The sequence below is a fragment of the Ochotona princeps genome, chromosome 13 (assembly GCF_030435755.1).
Source record: "Ochotona princeps isolate mOchPri1 chromosome 13, mOchPri1.hap1, whole genome shotgun sequence".
NCBI classification, from domain to species: Eukaryota; Metazoa; Chordata; class Mammalia; order Lagomorpha; family Ochotonidae; genus Ochotona; species Ochotona princeps.
The window spans coordinates 33081660-33099061 of NC_080844.1; the positions used below are offsets into that span (position 1 = coordinate 33081660).

General features: G+C 54.9%; 1 protein-coding gene across 5 annotated transcripts in view; it reads left to right on the top strand.

The window, feature by feature from the left end:
- CDH23 (cadherin related 23) overlaps positions 1-17402 on the top strand; it is a 375667-nt gene that overhangs the window by 243890 nt on the left and 114375 nt on the right. For all 5 annotated transcript variants that reach the window (XM_058671237.1, XM_058671240.1, XM_058671242.1 and 2 more), the window contains one exon: positions 15417-15481. In XM_058671237.1, the coding sequence (XP_058527220.1) occupies positions 15417-15481 (65 nt within the window). The remainder of the gene's footprint in view (positions 1-15416; positions 15482-17402) is intronic.

Sequence of the window (17402 nt, forward strand, 5' to 3'; positions counted from 1 at the left end):
GCATACCCTGCCTGGAGTCTCCCTGCTGCTCTCCCACTGTCTGTCTGATATCCTTCCCCAGGCGGGCTCCCTCCGCCTCTGGGCTCCCACCCTACTGCCCAGAGCTGGTTTGATTCTCATAGTCTGGACTTCAGGGTGGCTTCCTTGGAGGAAGGGGTGTGGCCAGAGACTTCCTGGGGAAACTGAGGCATGGAGAGGGCAGATCAGACAGCCAAGATTCCCCAATGACAAAGATGCATCTGCAAGTCCAAAGCCTTGTAGTCCCACATTTCACATCCCTGCTAGGCTCCCTTGAGTCTTCTGTGGGGAAGAGTATATAGAGGGGGAGCTCCTGGCCACAGGCTTGCTACGTGACCATCAATGATCTCGTCGCCTCTGCAGGCCTCAACCTATGGTTCAGTCCCGGGAAAGGACAGGTTGAATGCCTTTCGAATGCCTGTCCTTGGTCAGAGGTTCAGGGGATGCAGACCCCAGCACAGGAAACAAAGCATGACTAGGGTAGTATGACAGCCACCAGATAGGAGGGTCCTCTTCATTAAGATGTATGGATCCAAGGTCAAGGCTGAAAGCTGCCCAGCCCCTTGCCTGGTTTTGTGGACTAGGCCCTGGGGCCATGCTGGCCCTCTGTTACCCCCTGTGTCTCCCACAGTCACACTGTGCCATCCCCATACCCACTCTGTATGGAGCTCTGTGCTGTGTGGGGCAGAGGACCTGTTTGTTGCCCTCTGCTGGAGGCTCTGTGGTGATGGGGGCAGGAGTCAGATGGTACATGTCAGAGAGTCTCACCAAGGAAGTGCTTCCTGAAGGAGAAACGAGCTGGCCAAGGTCGGGCAGTGAGAGGACACTCCCTGGAGTGGTCAGGGGATCCAGGTGGAGAATTTTGTGTTGAAAATCCAGGAAGGTGCCTGCCCAGGTCGGGGAGCCACAGATGAAAGGTTGTAAGACCAGAGCATAGCAGGAGGCAGGCACACAGCGAGCAGGTGGGACACGAGGTCAGGAGTGGATGAAGTCCAGCAGAGGGAGCCGGGAACCAGATAACAGTGTGCTGATGGATAGTGTAAGAGGAGGGCAGGGGACAGAAAGACTCCAGAGGAGAAGTGGGGGGCGGGTTCAGCGCTGAGGCTATGTCCAGAAGCTGGCTGAGAGACAATGGCTCAAGCCCCACAGGTGGGGAGAGGTGAGGAGTGACTCCTCCCAGCTCACGCTCAAGCCACTGAGGCCAGTGAGGTGCCCTGCAGCTCCACTGACTGGCCAGGTGGACCCCTGGCCTCTGTAGGCCTGCCCAGCTTCTCCCCAGCAGATGGACTTGGGCTGGTCATTGCTGATCCCTGGCCAAGAAAGCTCTCCACTCCCTTGGCCACACAAAGAAGAGTTTCAGCAGTATTGAGTCAAAGTCAGATAGCAGGCGTGTGCACAGTGGGGTCGCAACTTGCCGTTTGCCTAGGCATTGATGGGAGCCGTGTTGTTCCTGGAACGAACTCTCCCTGCTGCTGTCAGCATTGGCTCCACTTGTCTCTACCATTGCATAAAACTTCTGACAGCAATTGCCACCATGAATTATTAGTGAGTCTGAGAGATGAGAACATGGCCTGACGAGTAGGCCCCATCTGGATACCCCAGCAAAACCCAGAGAGGAGAGGCAGACTGTGCTTGGGGAAGACAGCCCCTGTACATGGGAAGTAAGACCTCCCCATAGGTCCGATCCTCCCTCAGCTGCCTTCCTAGCCCCCCACCTGGTGAGCTCTCCAGGCCCTTCCTCCTGACACCCCTCACCATTGGCATCTTAATTGATCTCATTGTTCTCAAGCCCCTTGAGACCTGAGACTCCAGCTGTGCTTAAACAGAACAAAATCTCTTCCAATTTCCCCACCGTTTAAAAGAAAATTGAATTCTTTATCTGCAGTCTGGGGAGGGGAAGAGGAGGCCAGAGAGAAAAAGAGAGAGAATCAAAACCATGGGTCACCCCTGTCCTGCTCCCAAACTGCCCTGCATGCCTTCCCTGACTTGGGGGGTGTCTGGGTCTATATCCTGGGTCCCTTTAATCCCATCTCAGTTTCCTGTCCAGCCTGAGGGGCTGGGGTGCAGTGTGGCCAGGGCTGGGAGGAGGCTGAGCTGGCAAAGATTGACAGCCGGGAGTTGCTCTGTCAGGCCTCAGTGCTCCTAGCCTGTGTTGATCTTCTTAATCTAAATATCAATCCGTAAAACTGAAATAGGATGGAATGAAAGGCAGGACAGGCGCTAAAGAGAGGCTGTTCTCCCTACCAGCAGCCTAGGCTTCTGGGAGAGGCTAGACAGGGTGCTGGAGCCAAGCTTCCTGCACATCCAACCCCGAGGTGCCTGGTCCTGGGGAAGATCTGACAGGCTCAACAGATCTACCATTCGATTCATGGACTTATGGCATCTGGGGCAGGGGCCTTGTTGCCTGTTGGGGTTTGAAGCACCCGGCAGCCTTTGCCCCAGTGCCCTGAAAACCACCCTGTCCTTGACCGGGAGATCTGCTGCTGCCACCAGCCCTTGCCCCTGAGGATCCAGTCACCCTCACATGGCAGGGTCAAGGGCCTGGAGAGGTTGGGAGACACCACACACTTCACAACCTGTCACTCCTCTCCTGTGCGTAACACACTGGGCCCAGAGGGCTCAGTTGCCTGCCCCAGCGCTATCAGCCAGGGGGTGGTGCAAACCTGCTGCAGAGCTCCTGGCTGTTCCCCTCACATTTGCTGATCACCAGCAGGAATTTGACTCTTCCCCATAGTCCTAGGTGAGCAAACCTGCAGGGCAGGAGCCATCCCCTCACTGGGTGACCTTGAGCAGATGCCTGGTACCAGGTGCCTCAGCATCCTCATCTGGAAAATGAACAGCTTGTGCTGAATGCCCTCCAAGCCCCTCTGTGCTAACAGCCTGTGATTGCCCACCCCAGAAAGTCCCGTCCTGGGCCAAGAGCCCAGGACTCCCAGCCTTCGTGCCTGTCACAGATCACCCAGCAGTAGCTTAGCTGCTGATTGCTCCCACTCAGGTGAGTGCTCAGATGATGCTGAAGTGAAGACGATGCCCCACCCCTCGGACCAAGGAACAATAGTATCCCTGTGACTGACCAGGACCAGAGTGAGTACTTAGGTGCTACCTGTGTGAAGTCGGCCTGAGCCAGGTGCTGGGAGGGCTGGGCAAGGAGTAGCCACTGGGGCCCTGGTTTGAGAGTGTATCCAGGGAGCAGCTAGAGAAAGGCAGGAAGTCCACAGGGGAGTAGAGAGAAGCAGAACTGGGCCTGTGGGTGGCTTTGTTTTTCTGCACGATGTTTACAAGAGGAAATGTAGTTGGGGTTCCTGTTAGGGCATTGCTGGAACAGCTGAGTCCCCTGTGCCCATGAGTTTGCTGATATTTTTCAAGGTGGGTTTTTTTTTTTTCCATTTTAATCATGACCCACAGTAAAAACTTCATTTATCTGTGTGACCCAGGACAGCACTCACAGGCACACACATCCACAATAAAACAATGCAATCATTCACCCGAGTGGTTCCCATTTTGTTCTACTAGATTTCACTTTCTAAAATGATGTTTGCGATGTACTAGATTGATTTTGTGACCTAAGTTTGAACATCTCTAGAAGGAACCTTCTCCATTTCACTATCTGACAGCAATGGGGTGATGATGTTGGTGATGATAATGGTATAATGATGGTGTTGATGGTGATAGTACTGAAGATAGTAGCAATGGTGGTGATGGTAGTGATGATGATGATAGTGATGGTGTTGGTGGTGATAACAATGATGATGATGACAGTGTTGATTGTGGTGGTGATGATAAAAACTGTGATATCAGCTCATGTTTCTCACATGCTGACTACAAGGGGCAGAGTGGGAAAGACCCCCAATTCCACACTTGGACCCCCAGGCTTCTCATGACTCAGCCATTTCTGAGCTACATGACTAACTTGGTCACTTGTGTCTATGGCAGTGACCAGCAGAGAACCCTTGGCTCCCTACAGCTGCCTGAATAAGATTGAAATGCATTTCTTGCTTTTATAAAAGCATTAGAGCAGTGAGCAGCCTTGGGCAACTCCTTCAAGCTCTCTTGTGTACCATTCCTAGGCCATGTCCCTCGAACACTGGACTACACAGCCGAGGAGGTCCCCCAGTCTCCCCACTCAGAGAAGAAATAAAAGCAAGACAAAAGGAGCCTGCAGGCCCCCACTGGATAACACTTGCATACTCACAGAGGTCATGCAGGCCTGCTGCGTGTCTGTGGGATCACCCTTCCCTCTGTAAGCCCCAGTGTCCCTGTGTGCTACACGGGGAGAATGCCACCGGGTACAGGGGATGTCTTTGGAGCAGAGGCTCTGGAGGTTACAGAAGTGAGGCGGGGAAGCCCCGGGTGGGGGCTGCTGCCCAGGGAGTGAGGGCTCCCAGCATACCTGCCTCCTCCTGCCCTGCTACACATGCAGACCCAGTATGTGTCACATCCTGGAGCCCCTGGCCTGGACTTGCAATATCCAGGTGAGTGTGGCCATGGCACTCAGCTGCTCTGGGTGATCCTGGGTGATTTAGGTTTCCTACAAGAGACTTTGACCTTAATCTCTTCTGGCAGTGTGGGGCTGTAAAATTCATTAGGGCCCCGCGGGCGGAGTGATGGAGATGTCAGTGGGCAAATCATGTGGGTGTTTAATCTATCAGATGTGTGGCTTGCCATTTAGGGAGACATCAAGAGAATGTGGGATCAATATGGTTCATTAGTGGGCGGCATGTGGCAGCCCAATCAGCGCCTGCCAACGACAGCAGGCCAGTCACCTTGGTGGGAGGTCACGTCCCTGCAGTGGGGGTGGGGTAGGAAGGGGAGTCTCCAGCCTGTGCCCAGGTGCCTCCCTGTACCTTCCCGTTAAGGCTGGGAGCTGCTGTCCCCCGTGTATCCCACAAGGGCAAGGGAGAAAGAATGAGCCTGGTATGGTAGCCCTGCCTCTCCTGCTATCATCTCTCTGATACTGTCCCCCCCCCCACCCCATCACTCCTGGCCCCAGAGATGCCTGGTCAGTGCAGGGGTGGGACTGTGAAATGAAGTTGCTGAAGGTTGGAGATGAACCCAGTAACCACGCTGGTAACCACACTGTGGGTCCTGGGAACCCAGGAGGCTCCTGGACGAAGGCGTGCCACAGCCATGCTCACAATACCATGCATGACGACCACTGGGAGGGGTGAGGGAGGAGTGCTGCTCCATGTCTGGAGACACTGAAGCCCTTTATGTGGTACTTACTGGGACAGCCAGAACTTCCAGTCTGGGCTCTGACCTTGGACGAGGCGGCTTTGCCAAGCTGGGATTCATGCCTTGCCCCTGAGGAGGTGCCCAACCAGGAAAGCACTCAAGATAGGCTCCTGAAAGGCCTGGCAACCACAGGCTCCAGCTGGACCCTCAACTGTGCTGCCCAGCTGCTGTGGGGCCCTGAGCAGGTGCCTGGCCCTCTCTGGGCCTTCACTTCCTCACCTGCCCAGTAGGAGAATGTGCCACTCCCACAGGCTTTCACAGCCATCATTTGGGATGTGAGAAGCACTCCTCCTCCACTCACCCTGGTGTTGGCTTCCTTACTGTCCATTGTCACAAGCCACCAGGTGGTGACTTAAGCAACAAAAAGGATTCTCTTAATGTACCTGAGATCAGGGGTCCAGAAAGCAAGTACCTGCAGGGCAACTATCCTTCCTGTGGGCCCACCCCCTGTGCTGTGGGGCTTCCGGCTTTCTGGCCTGCTTTCTTCTCTTTCCCCGTACCCCTCCCCATCTCCCACCCTCGCCCTGCCTGTGGCATCCACTTCTCCTCCTCCAGGAAGCCCTTTCTGATTCCTGCTCCCCAACCTTCTTCTGGTTCTTGGCTCCCTCACCACTTACTATCTTTACCATCCTCTGGTTCTTAACCTCTGGCCCTGTCCTGTCTCCCCAGTGGGGCAGAGGGCTCCCTTAGTCGAGGGTGGGGTTAGTGTTCAAGGAATACTGGGGTGACCTAGCCTGTGAATGACCAGGCCGAGTCACAGAGAACCTGAGGGTGGGGCTGGCTTGCCCAGTCCAGCAGAAGCAGAACCTCAGGCCTGACAGGGAAACTGAGGCCCGAGGCAATGGAATGACTAATTCAACCCACACAGCCAGCCAGCAACAGGGCTCCTGACATCCATTTGTGTGCCCAGCTTTGGAGTCAGACCCAAGTTCAAATCCAGCCTCTGCCACTTGAGCTCAGTGTCTGACTCAGAACTGCTGAGTGACTTCCTGCCTCTTGCTTACCGTCTCCGAGCCTCACTTTCCTTGTCTGTAAAATGAGGAATAGTGCTACTGCCCATGTCACAAGTCCAGAATACAGACTCCAGGCATTAGTACAGTATCTTCCCTGCAAGACCTCCTAAAACCCAGTGGGGACAGATGGAGGGAGCTGCAGTTACTATTTTTATTCTTATTTTATTATTTGAATCACAGATGTACAGAGAGGAAAGACAGAGAGAAAGAATGCCATCTGCTGATTCACTCCCCCGAACTGCCACAATGGCCAGAGCTGGGCCAGTCTGAAGTTTGGTGCAGGGGCCCAAAGACTTGAGCCATCCTCTGTTGCTTTCACAGGTCATAAGCATGGAGCTAGATCCCGAGTGAAACAGCTGGGACTAGAACTGGCGTCCATGTGAGATGCCAGCACCTTCCCCCACAGTTACTGTTCTGTAGCTGTACCCAGTTAGGCTCTTTACCTGTCAAACGCACAGTGACCCCACCTTCCTGAGTATTTTCAGGATTAAGGGCCAGTGTGTCAGATGGCCCGCACAATGCCAGGCCACAGCCAGTGCTCAGTAAGGGTGCAATCTTGAGTATATCCCTGTCCCTGGGGGCTTCCAAACCCCTCCTCTGGCATCTCTAAGCAGGAGACCTGGGGACTGCCAAACAGGCCAGGCGTTTGGTGTAGGAGCTGCTGGCTGTCGTGCCCATATTGAACGTGCCATAATTTTTCCCTTGATGACTCCTTCAGGCACAAGCTGCTGGCCCCTGCAATTTGCTCCCCATCATTTTTTATTTCCAGGTTTTAAAACAAAATAAAGAAGGGGGCAGAGGAGCTCAGGAGAGCACGACACCTGTGATGGTAACACAGTCAGAGAAACCCTGCCAGCTCTCCTCCCAGGGTGGACGCTGGGGGTCAACTGCCATGGGAGCAGCCCTCCCACAGGGCTCACAGCGCCTCCTGCTGGCTGACAGAGGGAGTCCTGAGCGAGTGGAGCTACAGCAGGAAACCTGGGGCTAGAGGAAGAACACTTAGAATTAGGGGGATGGGAGTGACAAAAGTCGTCGCAGGTGGAAGTGCCCCTGTTCTCCAGGCACAGAGCTGAGGCCCCTCGTGCATGTCCTCCCTTTCATCCTTGCAGCTGTCCCACAAAGCAGCTACTGTTTTAGCTTCATTTTACAGGTGAGCAAGTTGAAGCTCAAGTGACTTACCATGGACCTCCTTTCCCTCTGAGCTCTGCTGCTTACCCCTTCTTAACCTCTGTTAGTCTCTTTCTCCCTCTTCCCCTGTACTATCAGGTTCTCTCCCCTCCCTAGGGAGCTTGTCTACCTCAGACCTTTCTCAGCTGAATCGTTTAAGAGCAATCCCATTCCTTCTCTGCTAATTCGGCTAGTGTTTGTTGGATGCCTTCTGACTCCCAGGCCTTGGATGGAAACTGAGGAACCCTGGGGACTGAGGCAGATTTGGATCCCACCCTCTCAGAGCTTCTGTTCTGGTGGGGGAGAAGGCCAGCCCGCATTTGCCTGCCATAAGCCTGACTTCCTCCCCCTTATCTGTCCAGTAAGACACATCAGCCCCAGATTCTAAAACCACCCTGGTGTACCCCGGCTACCTGGTCCATGCCTTCCTACCTCCCCCGGTGTCTGTGCACCTGCCTTTGTGCCTCCTCTATGAGTGTCTTTCTGCTGCCACCCAGGGCTCTGTCCCAGCAGCAGAGTAGCATTTGCAAATGCAGGTGGCTCTACACATGACACAGGTGGTGCCTACTGAGCACAGGCTTGGGAAGGAGCATGGAAGAGTGAGGAAGACCTAGGAGCAGAGGTTGGCAGGGGGAGGACTGCAGGGCAAGGCTGATGGGGGTGGGCACACTGCTTAGGAGGTGAGCAGCGCACCCCCCTGCCCTGTGTCTCACTTGGACTTAGGGCAGAAGTTCATGACTCTGCATTAAAAAAATGTTTTTTGAAAGAGAGATGGACAGGCAGAAGGAGACAGAGATGCTCCATCCACTGGGTCACTGTCCAGATGTCCGCAACAGCCAGGGCTGGGCCAAGCTGAAGCCAGGAGCTAGGAGCTCCATCCAGGTCACCCATGTAGGTAGGAGGTGCTCAAGTGTTTGGGCCATCACCCCTGCCTTCTGGGATGCACATTAGCAGAAATCTGGACTCAAAGACAAGGCAGGACTCGAGCCGGACTCAAGCCAGGCTCAAGCCACAGCACCAAATACATGTTCCCTGATTCTGTTGAGGCTGCTGTGTGTCTCCTTGCGATGTCCCCCTCCCCTCCTGCTTAGGAAAGCACCCTGGCTGTTAGCTGCTCTCAGGAAAACCAGAGCAATCTGGATGCCTTCTCTGTGTTGGTGCCAGGATCAACTCGTAATGTCTGCCTTGGGCACAGGTAGCAGGTAGAGTGATTCACAGTGGCTCCTTTTCCTTTTCTCTGCAGCTCTCACCCATTCCAGGTCCCTCCCCCTTCCCACTCTACCGCACATTCTGAGTGTGCAGGCTCAGCTTTCTCATGGGCATCTCTTGTTCTAAGGCCTCTCACAAGCTTAGGAGGCTCAGAGCAGACGCCAAGTACTTTCCTAAATATATCAGGTTTCCATGATCCACAGCACCCCTCCCCCATCACCTTCCCTTCACTTGTTGCTCACCCACAACTTTCACCTTATCTCCTACACAAAGCCCAACAAGAGACATTTTCCCTGGAGTCCCATAATGTCCTCCTCTCCTTTGGAGTGTGGCCACTCCCATGAAGGCTAATGGTGGTGCTCAAAGCAGCAGCCAAACTTGTCCCTTGTCCCCAGTGCCTACCTGCTAGACCATCATCTGCCAGTCCTGGCTCCCTTCTGAGTTGAGAGGCGGGAATCAATACAACTAGGGGGACAGGGCAGACTGGTTGCTATTTCCTGGCCTTCCAGAGCAAGGCTGTAATCCTGGTGTCTAGCACAGGGGGCCATGTGGAGGTTACCAGGGTTCTGGATAGGCAGGTGCCCACAGCTGAGTCCCACCATCTCCTGCTCTGTAGCTACTCCAGTGCCCAGAGCTTGCAGGAGTGCAGTTAATCTGCCGTTTCTCAGAGAGTTATCCAGGGGGCTCGGCGCATGATGAATGGGAAAGGCATGCCCAGCGCAGCACTGGGGCTTGCGGAGCTGTTTAAAAATGCATTCTCCCATGTAAATTTCTGCTCCATCAATCCCGATGACATGTCAAACATCGCCATTGTTTCCTGAACAAATTGTACCGCGTGCCCTTCTCTGCAGATCTGTGCACGGGAGCAGAACTGCACGCCAGCATAGCCGCCTGCCGCCATGGCTGGTACCCAGGGCTGCTGGGTGGCAGCTGGGTCCGCCTTGCTTCAGAGCAGAAGCCCCGTGCGGGGCACCCGATCACGCGAGCGTGACGGCAGTGTGGGGCTGGCAGGGAGTGATTGAGTGGGTGCCTGCCAGCTGGCCTTGCCTATGGGGAGATACACAGGTGGCTGGGGAGAGGGAGGAGGGGACCACAGAGATTGAGGGTGTGTGCATGTGAGAGAAGTGTGAAAGCACAGGAGAGAGAAGACACAGGACGCACAGAGAACACCCATGCCCTAGGAACGGGTGGGGAGTTTGTGCTGAGAGATAAGAAGGTGTTCATGCTATCCCACATGCATGACCTCAGCGTTCAGCCACAGCTGAAGGAGGGGCTGTGTGGGGAGCCGGGGGCTAAAGCCGCTCCTGGGATTGGGAGGGGCCGTTACAAGATGGCGGCTGGCCCAGGGCCAGGAGGCGGAGTTGGTCTCGCCAGCAGGTAAACAGGAAGTCACAGGGATAGGCTAATGCTCTCGCTGTGATTACTGGCCTATCACGTAGCGCCATGTGGACCCACGGGGAGAAGTGATTGGTGGAGAACGATATATAAAAGTAGCCGGAAAAAGCTAGGCGGGAACGACGGACAGATGGAGGAGAACGATGACAGACGGATGGATAGACGGAGAAAGATGGGACGAGGGAAGAAGGGTGGCGGAGAGGGAGCTGTAAAAGAGGGATACAGACAAAAGCAGTAAAAGCAGTACGGAGAGACAGGGACAAGAACGGAGAAATGCAGCAGAAAGTACGGGAAGAAATATGGGAAGAAGGGTGGCGGAAAGAGGGCTGGAGAAGCGGGGAGGAAAGCTTAGACCAATGAGGACAGGAGTAAGGGAGATAAGGATTTAACGCAGCCACTTTTGGCAGTAAAGAAAGGGTCTGGTTGTGGTTCCAGCTTTTCCCACACCCTCAGAATGTTCCTCATCGTTTTAGTGTCACTGCTGGGCAGCAACAGGGCTACAGTCAGGAGGAGACCCAGGAGAAGGATGGAGGGCGTGAGGCCCAGAGGAGCAGATGTGACATACAGGGGTTGGGGGGCAGGCCTGGCATCTCCAGATGAAAATCTGCAGAGTCACGGGGAGGGGCCACAGCAGGTGCATGGGAAGTGTTGGTACCCAAAGGTGGCCCTTGTTCTGAGCAGATGAGTGGACGAGGGCAAGAGATGGTGACTGCTCATTGCAAAGACAGGTTGGTTAGAGGGCCACTCCTGGAAAGGAAGGGGACCTGGAGAGGACAGGAAGACCTGCCCACTGCCTGGCTTCCCTGGGAGAGGGCATCAGAGGACAGGGATGGCAGCCTGGGAGAACCCTCCCCACAAGGATGCCGGGGGAAGAGTCTGGGGGCCTGGGGCAGGAAAACACCTTTAGCCTCTTGGGCTGCTCTTCCCTTCAGCAGGTGACACCAGCTTGCACCTGCAGCTTGCTTGACTGAGTGCAGACTGAGGCCAAGCCCAGAGGGCAGGGCAAAAGGCCTTAGTTAAGGGTCTGTGGGAGGCCTATTCTTGGGCAGGTGAGTGTCTCAACTGAAGAAGGGAGCGGTTGAATGCTGGGGAGGCAGAGATTCAGCCACTTTGTTAAGGGCTGTGGCTGTAGCTGCATCAAGGCAATGGGTGGAGCTACTTCTGACAAGGAGAGGAGCAGGGGAGAGGCTGCATGCCCTCCTAGTCTAGCACAGCAGTGGATGGACCTTGGGCGAGCTGGTTGACCTCTGTGAGCCTTAGTTTCCTCTCTATGTGACATGCGGGTGGTGCAGGTGCTAGTACTGGGAAGAAGGAGTTAAGAGCAGGAAACACTTGACAAATGCCATGGCCACAGGTTAATGCCCATAACAAAGGGGCAGAGTCAACCCCTCTCCCCCTCCCCACACTGCAGCCAGGACAAAATGTGGCCAATCTGGGGATGTGACCATCACCCCACTCAATTTGTCTTAACCTTAGGAACTGTCCCCTACCATCCACAACCTTCTGAATGTATTTAAGATTCCCCGCTCTTCGAGTTCTTATCCCTGTCTGCACTTGGGCTGTTTGGGCATCTTACTGTTCCGAGCCTAAGTCACATTCCAGTGAGGGCCTTGTCATGCTTCTGGCTGTGACTTTGGTGCCTGTCATAGCAATTGACAAGAGCTCAAAGCCGTGGAACTACCTGGGGGGACTGAGTGAGTATCCAGCCATGTCTCCTGGAAGCTGCCAGGCATTTCCCAGCTGGTCCTTCCCAGTTGTTGCTGCTTGGCCACCTGTGAGTTTCCCATGCCTTCTGCTCCAGCAGGAGAACAGAGCTTTGGGAATACTCTGGAAACCTCGGTGTCTGAGCGGCCCACTGCCCACTTTGATGGCTGCAGGGGAAGGTCACACTGGGAATAGAGATCACAGATTTCGCTTCATTTGGCAAAGATGTTGAGCCCCTGTGCAGGGCACAACATAGGATATATAGGGAGGAAAATGGGCTCGCAGTTCTCAGTGGCCACGGGCCCTGCTGTGTATGCCTAGGCATGTATTGATGGGGGTGGAGGCTGGAATCAGAACCCATGAGTGGACAGGGCACTCTCTAGAGGAGGGGGCATTTGGGATGGGCCTTTGGGTGGATCAGAATTGGGACAACAATGATGGGTGAAAGCAGTAATGGAATCAGCAATGCCAGAATGCTTTGGAGTGCATTGAGGAAGAATTCAAGAGCACAGGTGGCAGACTCCCAGGGACTGCGTGTCCCATGGGAACTGGATGGCCTTTACCACGGGCACCCGAGGGCAGCTGTGAGGCCTTGGCCAGGTACTGAGCATCATCGTGACCAGTTTTCTAGTTTGTAAGAGGTGAGGGGGCGCATGTACCAGGACTCACATGGAAGGTGAATGCATTTACCCACAATGTGTGTCACACACATGTGGAGGCGCAGAGGAGGTGACACATGGTGGAGAAGTAAGTGCCTTCCCTGAGTGGCCGCTATGTCCTGGCCCTGTGTCTGGCTCTCCGGGCATGTCTGGGCCCCACCACCCATGTTTGAGACATATACAGGCCCCAGCTCCTGCACCCCTGTATTGTCAAGTTGAGAATCTGAGTGAGTGCCCCTGGAGTTGTGGGGATAAGGGGAGGGCCACCCTTCAGGCAGAGCCAGGTGTCAGGAACTGCACGTGTGTCAGTCAGGGTCAGAGGTGAGGCTGGATACATATGTAGAAGAGGGGGGCTTTCCCTGTGGCCAGTCTTGCTGCCCTGTCCTTGAGCCAGGTTGCCCCACCCCTGGCCAGGGTCCAGGCTCAGCTTTTTGTCCTACTCTACCTCATGCATTTGAAGAACTAAACCCCCCCTCCCCTCCCAGGAGAGCATGCATATTTCATTGTATGGCAGCTGCACCAAAGGACTCTGGAATCATCCTTGGTCAGCAGGGGTGAACCAGGCAGGCCAAGAGAGGTGCTGGGGAACTAGGAGCTGTGACCATGCCCAGCTCAGCTTGGGGACGGTGAGTGGAGTTGATTCTACCAAGATGATGGCCCTGCCCTCAAGGTCAAGGGGACTGACCGCCAAGACTTGGGAGGAGGTCCCTCACCAACGGCCCAAGGGCATACTGTAGGACTCACAGCTCTGAAGGACTCGTACCCTTCCTCTCCAGTCCTCTCCTCTATCTGCCCCCTCTTCCTCCTCCCCTCCCCTGTCCTCCTCCCTGGAGTTGGCTGTCCATTTCCAAACACTGAGAAGCATCTTGTTTGTGTTAGCCCCTGTCTGTGCCAAACACTGAACCCAGCTGGTGCCGGTCCTGCCCTGTGCCTGCCTCAGACCCCAGAGGCATTGTTGAATCACGCAGTGGCCTTGGCTGTTGGTATTGTCCTGGAACTGGGGTCTCCAGGCCACACCAGCCCCTTGCCAAGGGGCTGGCTGGCATTACAGATCCTTGCCCACCTCCCTGAATCCCGGTTAGCTGACAGCTAACGCAAGCATGGTACCTAGTATCACTTGGAGGACTGAACGCATCATGGTTCTGGGTCTGTGGGAGCAACTGTTAGGCAGAGCTTGAGTCTCTCCCCTCTCCTCTTGGGTAAGCAGGCTCCCCTGTCCCTGAGAACGAGTGCCCCCTTGATTCAAGGCAATCCCTGCTGGTGCCTGAGTGTAGGCAAGATGCCTTTAGGAGGTGATGCCTGGGCCTCTGGGCTGCAGCACTGTCCTATTTCTAGCTGTGACACATTAGCACACTGTAGTTCCTCCTTGGCCTTGGTTTCCCCAGCTGTAAAGTAGACGTGGCACTAATAATGGTACCTACGGCACAGGGCTGCTTGTGAGGGAGGTGAGAGGCTGATGCGTACAAGGAGCTAGGTAAAATGGAGGCTTAGGGCAGGGAATGGGCAGTCAGTGCCCACTCAGAAGGCAGGTCATGTCACTCAGTACTGTGCTTTGCACCTGTTCACACACGTTCCCTTAAGCACCAGCCAGAGGCAGGCACACTATCCCAGTGGTGTCAGTAGTGGAGGCACCAGCTAGCCAGTGGCACAGAGGTGGTCTTGCAATAAAATAAATAAAATCATTAAAAAAAAAAGAAGTAGCCCCAAAGCCAGCCTGAGGTCCCCCCCTCCTGGCACAGGTGGGTGGCAGTTTGCCCCACCCCAGGACAGTGACCTAGGTAGGGTACAGGAATCAGGACAGATTCTGTCGGGGACAGCATCCACAAAGCTGTGCTTGACACTGAATGAGTGACAGGCGTGTTACGGAAGCCAACCCCTGTGATAACCTCTTTGCCTTGGGGAAGGCAGGGGTGGGAGTGCAGAGGGGCTATCCTGGCGTGGCCTAAAGCAAAGAGCACACTGGGCAGGGGGCAGGGAGGTCAATAGGACCCCACTCTGCGTTTGAGCCCTGGAGTGGCAACAGGGCTACCCCATTCTTTGCTGAGTTCTGTGCCTCAGTTTTGTAATCTGTGAGATGGGTAGAAGTGTCTCTTCCCATCACCTAGATGGCAATGTGGATAAAATGAAGTTGCAGTAAACATGTATGTCCTGTGATGTCAAGGATGTGACAGCCATGTGGGCCATCAGTGGTCACCATCATACTGTGTCACGAGCAGGCAGGGGCAGGCAGGGAAGTCAGAGTCACAACCTGAAACCACCAGGGCCTGATAGCTCTGCCCTTGCCCACAGTGTCCCAGCTGTACTCTGAGAAGAAATCTCTTACCCCAGGCACTGTAGGTGGCCAGCGTCAGGGCAGGCAGCTCCCACTCCTGCTACCTGTTTCTGCAGGGAGAGGAGTAAGGAAGACAGGAGGAGACAGCAGCAGCCTGAATCTAGAAGAGGCTGCCCCTGTAGGGTCTGTCAGCCCCATGCCTGCAGAGGGCTGGTTCTCCAGCCAGAGAATTGGGGTGGATGTTTGGGTCGCAGTTGAAATCTGTGTCCTGCACCTGAAGACCTGGGTTTGCTCCCAGCTTCAGCTCCTGATGCCAGCTGCCAGCTGATGCACACCCTGGAGACAGCAGGGATCGCCCAAGTCCTTCAGTGCTAGTCATCCACATGGGAGACTTGGATGGAGTGTGTGACTCCCGGCTTCAGCTTGGCCCAGTCCTGGCTGTTAGAGGCTTTTAGGGAATGAATGAAGAGATGGAAGCATCCTCTCTTTCTCTCTCTGCCTCTTAAAGCATGAAAAATAAAATTGAAGGAAAGACCTAGAATCCCTTACTGGGGCCTCCCTCACTGGGCACAGCCCACCTGGGGCCACCCAGGTCCGCTGGGCAGCATGGCTGTAGAAAATCCATCCTGGGCTGGAGGAACTGACAGGGTTGGGGGAGAGTATGGATGTCCCTGGGGCCCTCTGCTGAAGGCCTGGGGAGCTTCCGTGGGGCCTGGCCATAATGGCTTACCGTTCTCACTGTTGCAGGCCACAGACAATGATGTGGGCACCTTTGGGGAAGTCAACTACTTCTTCAGTGATGACCCTGACAGGTAAGAACTCCCCCAGCCCCAGCTCGGAGGCTTCAGGTGCTGGGCCTGCTTTCGGAGCATGGGACTGGGGATCAGACCCCACAGGCACTACTGTTGCTTTGACCCCAACTATAGTCCAGCCTTCGCCCAAATCCTCTATCCTCTGAGTTCTCCAGGCCTACTTTCTCCAACCCTCCAAAGACAACTCTGGCCTTGGGCATAGATCAGACCGTGTCTCTGCAGGCACTGCCAAGGTCTTTCCACTGCAGCCTGAAGCCACAGCTGTTTGTGTAGTTGGCACTTGACCAAGAGTTTCAGGCATGCTGACTTATACTATGCCTATACCGAGTGCTGGAGGTACGCAGGGCTGACCATTGTCACCATCTCCTGTTACAGCTCAGAGAGGCTAAGGCGCTTTTGTCCAAAGTCACTCAGCCGTTGAGTGCCACAGTGAAGCTTCAGAGTGTTGGCTGCACCCCTAAGACCCGCAGCTCCCAGCAGGAGGGGCGCCCGAGGTACAGCAGCTGTTAGCTGTGCCAGCCTGGCTCTGGCCCCACCACCAGGGGGATGTGGTCCTGGGTAAGACCTGGCCACCTTTCTCCTTGATCTTCAGTCTACCTAAGCTCAAGGAAAAACCTCTCTTTCATGTTTAACTTGGATAAAGGCCAAGTTGAATGCACAGGGGCAGGTCAGCTTCTAAGCATGGAGGATCTGCTGCCTGTGGAAGCCCAAGACAGTAAGTTAGCAGCATCAGTGTGTGTCACTGACCCTGTCCTCTGGGTGTATTGTCTAGACTGGAGACTGGCAGACACATGTGGCCATCCTCAGCCACTCTGTGAGGGGCCTCAAAGGGGAGGAGAGAGATGGGCACTTGGCCTAGGACACCAGCACCCCATGTCACAGTGCCTGGTGCTGGCTCCCAGTGTCAGCTGCTGTCTCTGCTGATGTACCCTGAGAGGCAGCAGGTTGTGGGAGACCCCGACTGAGTTTCAGACACCTGCCTTTGGCCTTGCCCGGCTGCAATTGCTATGGACATTTGGAGAGTGAACCATCTCTGTCTGCCTTTCACAGCAGATGTTTCAAAATTGATGGAAGGTGTCAGCAGTGGCTGACTGCCCAGGAGCATACCCAGGGCTCTTGGGGAACCCATGCTCAGGTTCTCCAGTCTGATCATCTTGGGTCCCTTTATCGCTTCCCGCTTTGTGGATCTGTGGCCTTCCCCACCTCTGAACCAGGACCTTCCAGGCTGTGTGGCTGGCTATGGGTGGACCAGGCATGAATGTAAAAATGTCCACGGACAGCTCAAAGAAGTTTTGCTACACCTTGCTCCTCCCCAGAGACATTTGTCAGCCTCCCACCTGATCCTGAATCCCAAGAGCTAAATGCTTGAGGGAGGACCCAGCACCTTTCCCTTGCTGAGTCTGTGGTGCCTGTTCAGAGCAGGCATGTGTAAAGTCATCTGGGGTGGCGGGATTTCCGACCCTTTCGTCCTGCAGCATCTTAGTATTCCAGTAGGTGGAAGCACCTATTGGCTCTAAGAAGATGGTGACTGAGCCCCTTTGGTTAAATCAGCTCCTGCATTCAGGACCCACCCCACCCCACCTCACCTCCTGATCCCAATCCCTGCCCACTCCCTGCAGAAGAAGATGCTTTTAGGGCCGGCATTGTGGCTCTGTGGGTTAAGATGCTGCCTGTGCTGCCTGCATCCCATATGGATGCTGGTTTGAGACCTAGCTGTTGCACTTCTGATTCAGCTCCTTGCTTACGCACTTAGGAAAATAGTAAAAGATGACCTAACTCCCTGCGCCCCGGCACACTCATAGGAGACCTGTGTGAAGCTCCTGGCTCCTGGCTTTGGCCTTTCCCAGCCCTAGTTATTGCAGCCATTTGGGGAGTGAATCAGTGGATGGAAGATGGGAAATCAGGCTGTCTCTCCCTCCCT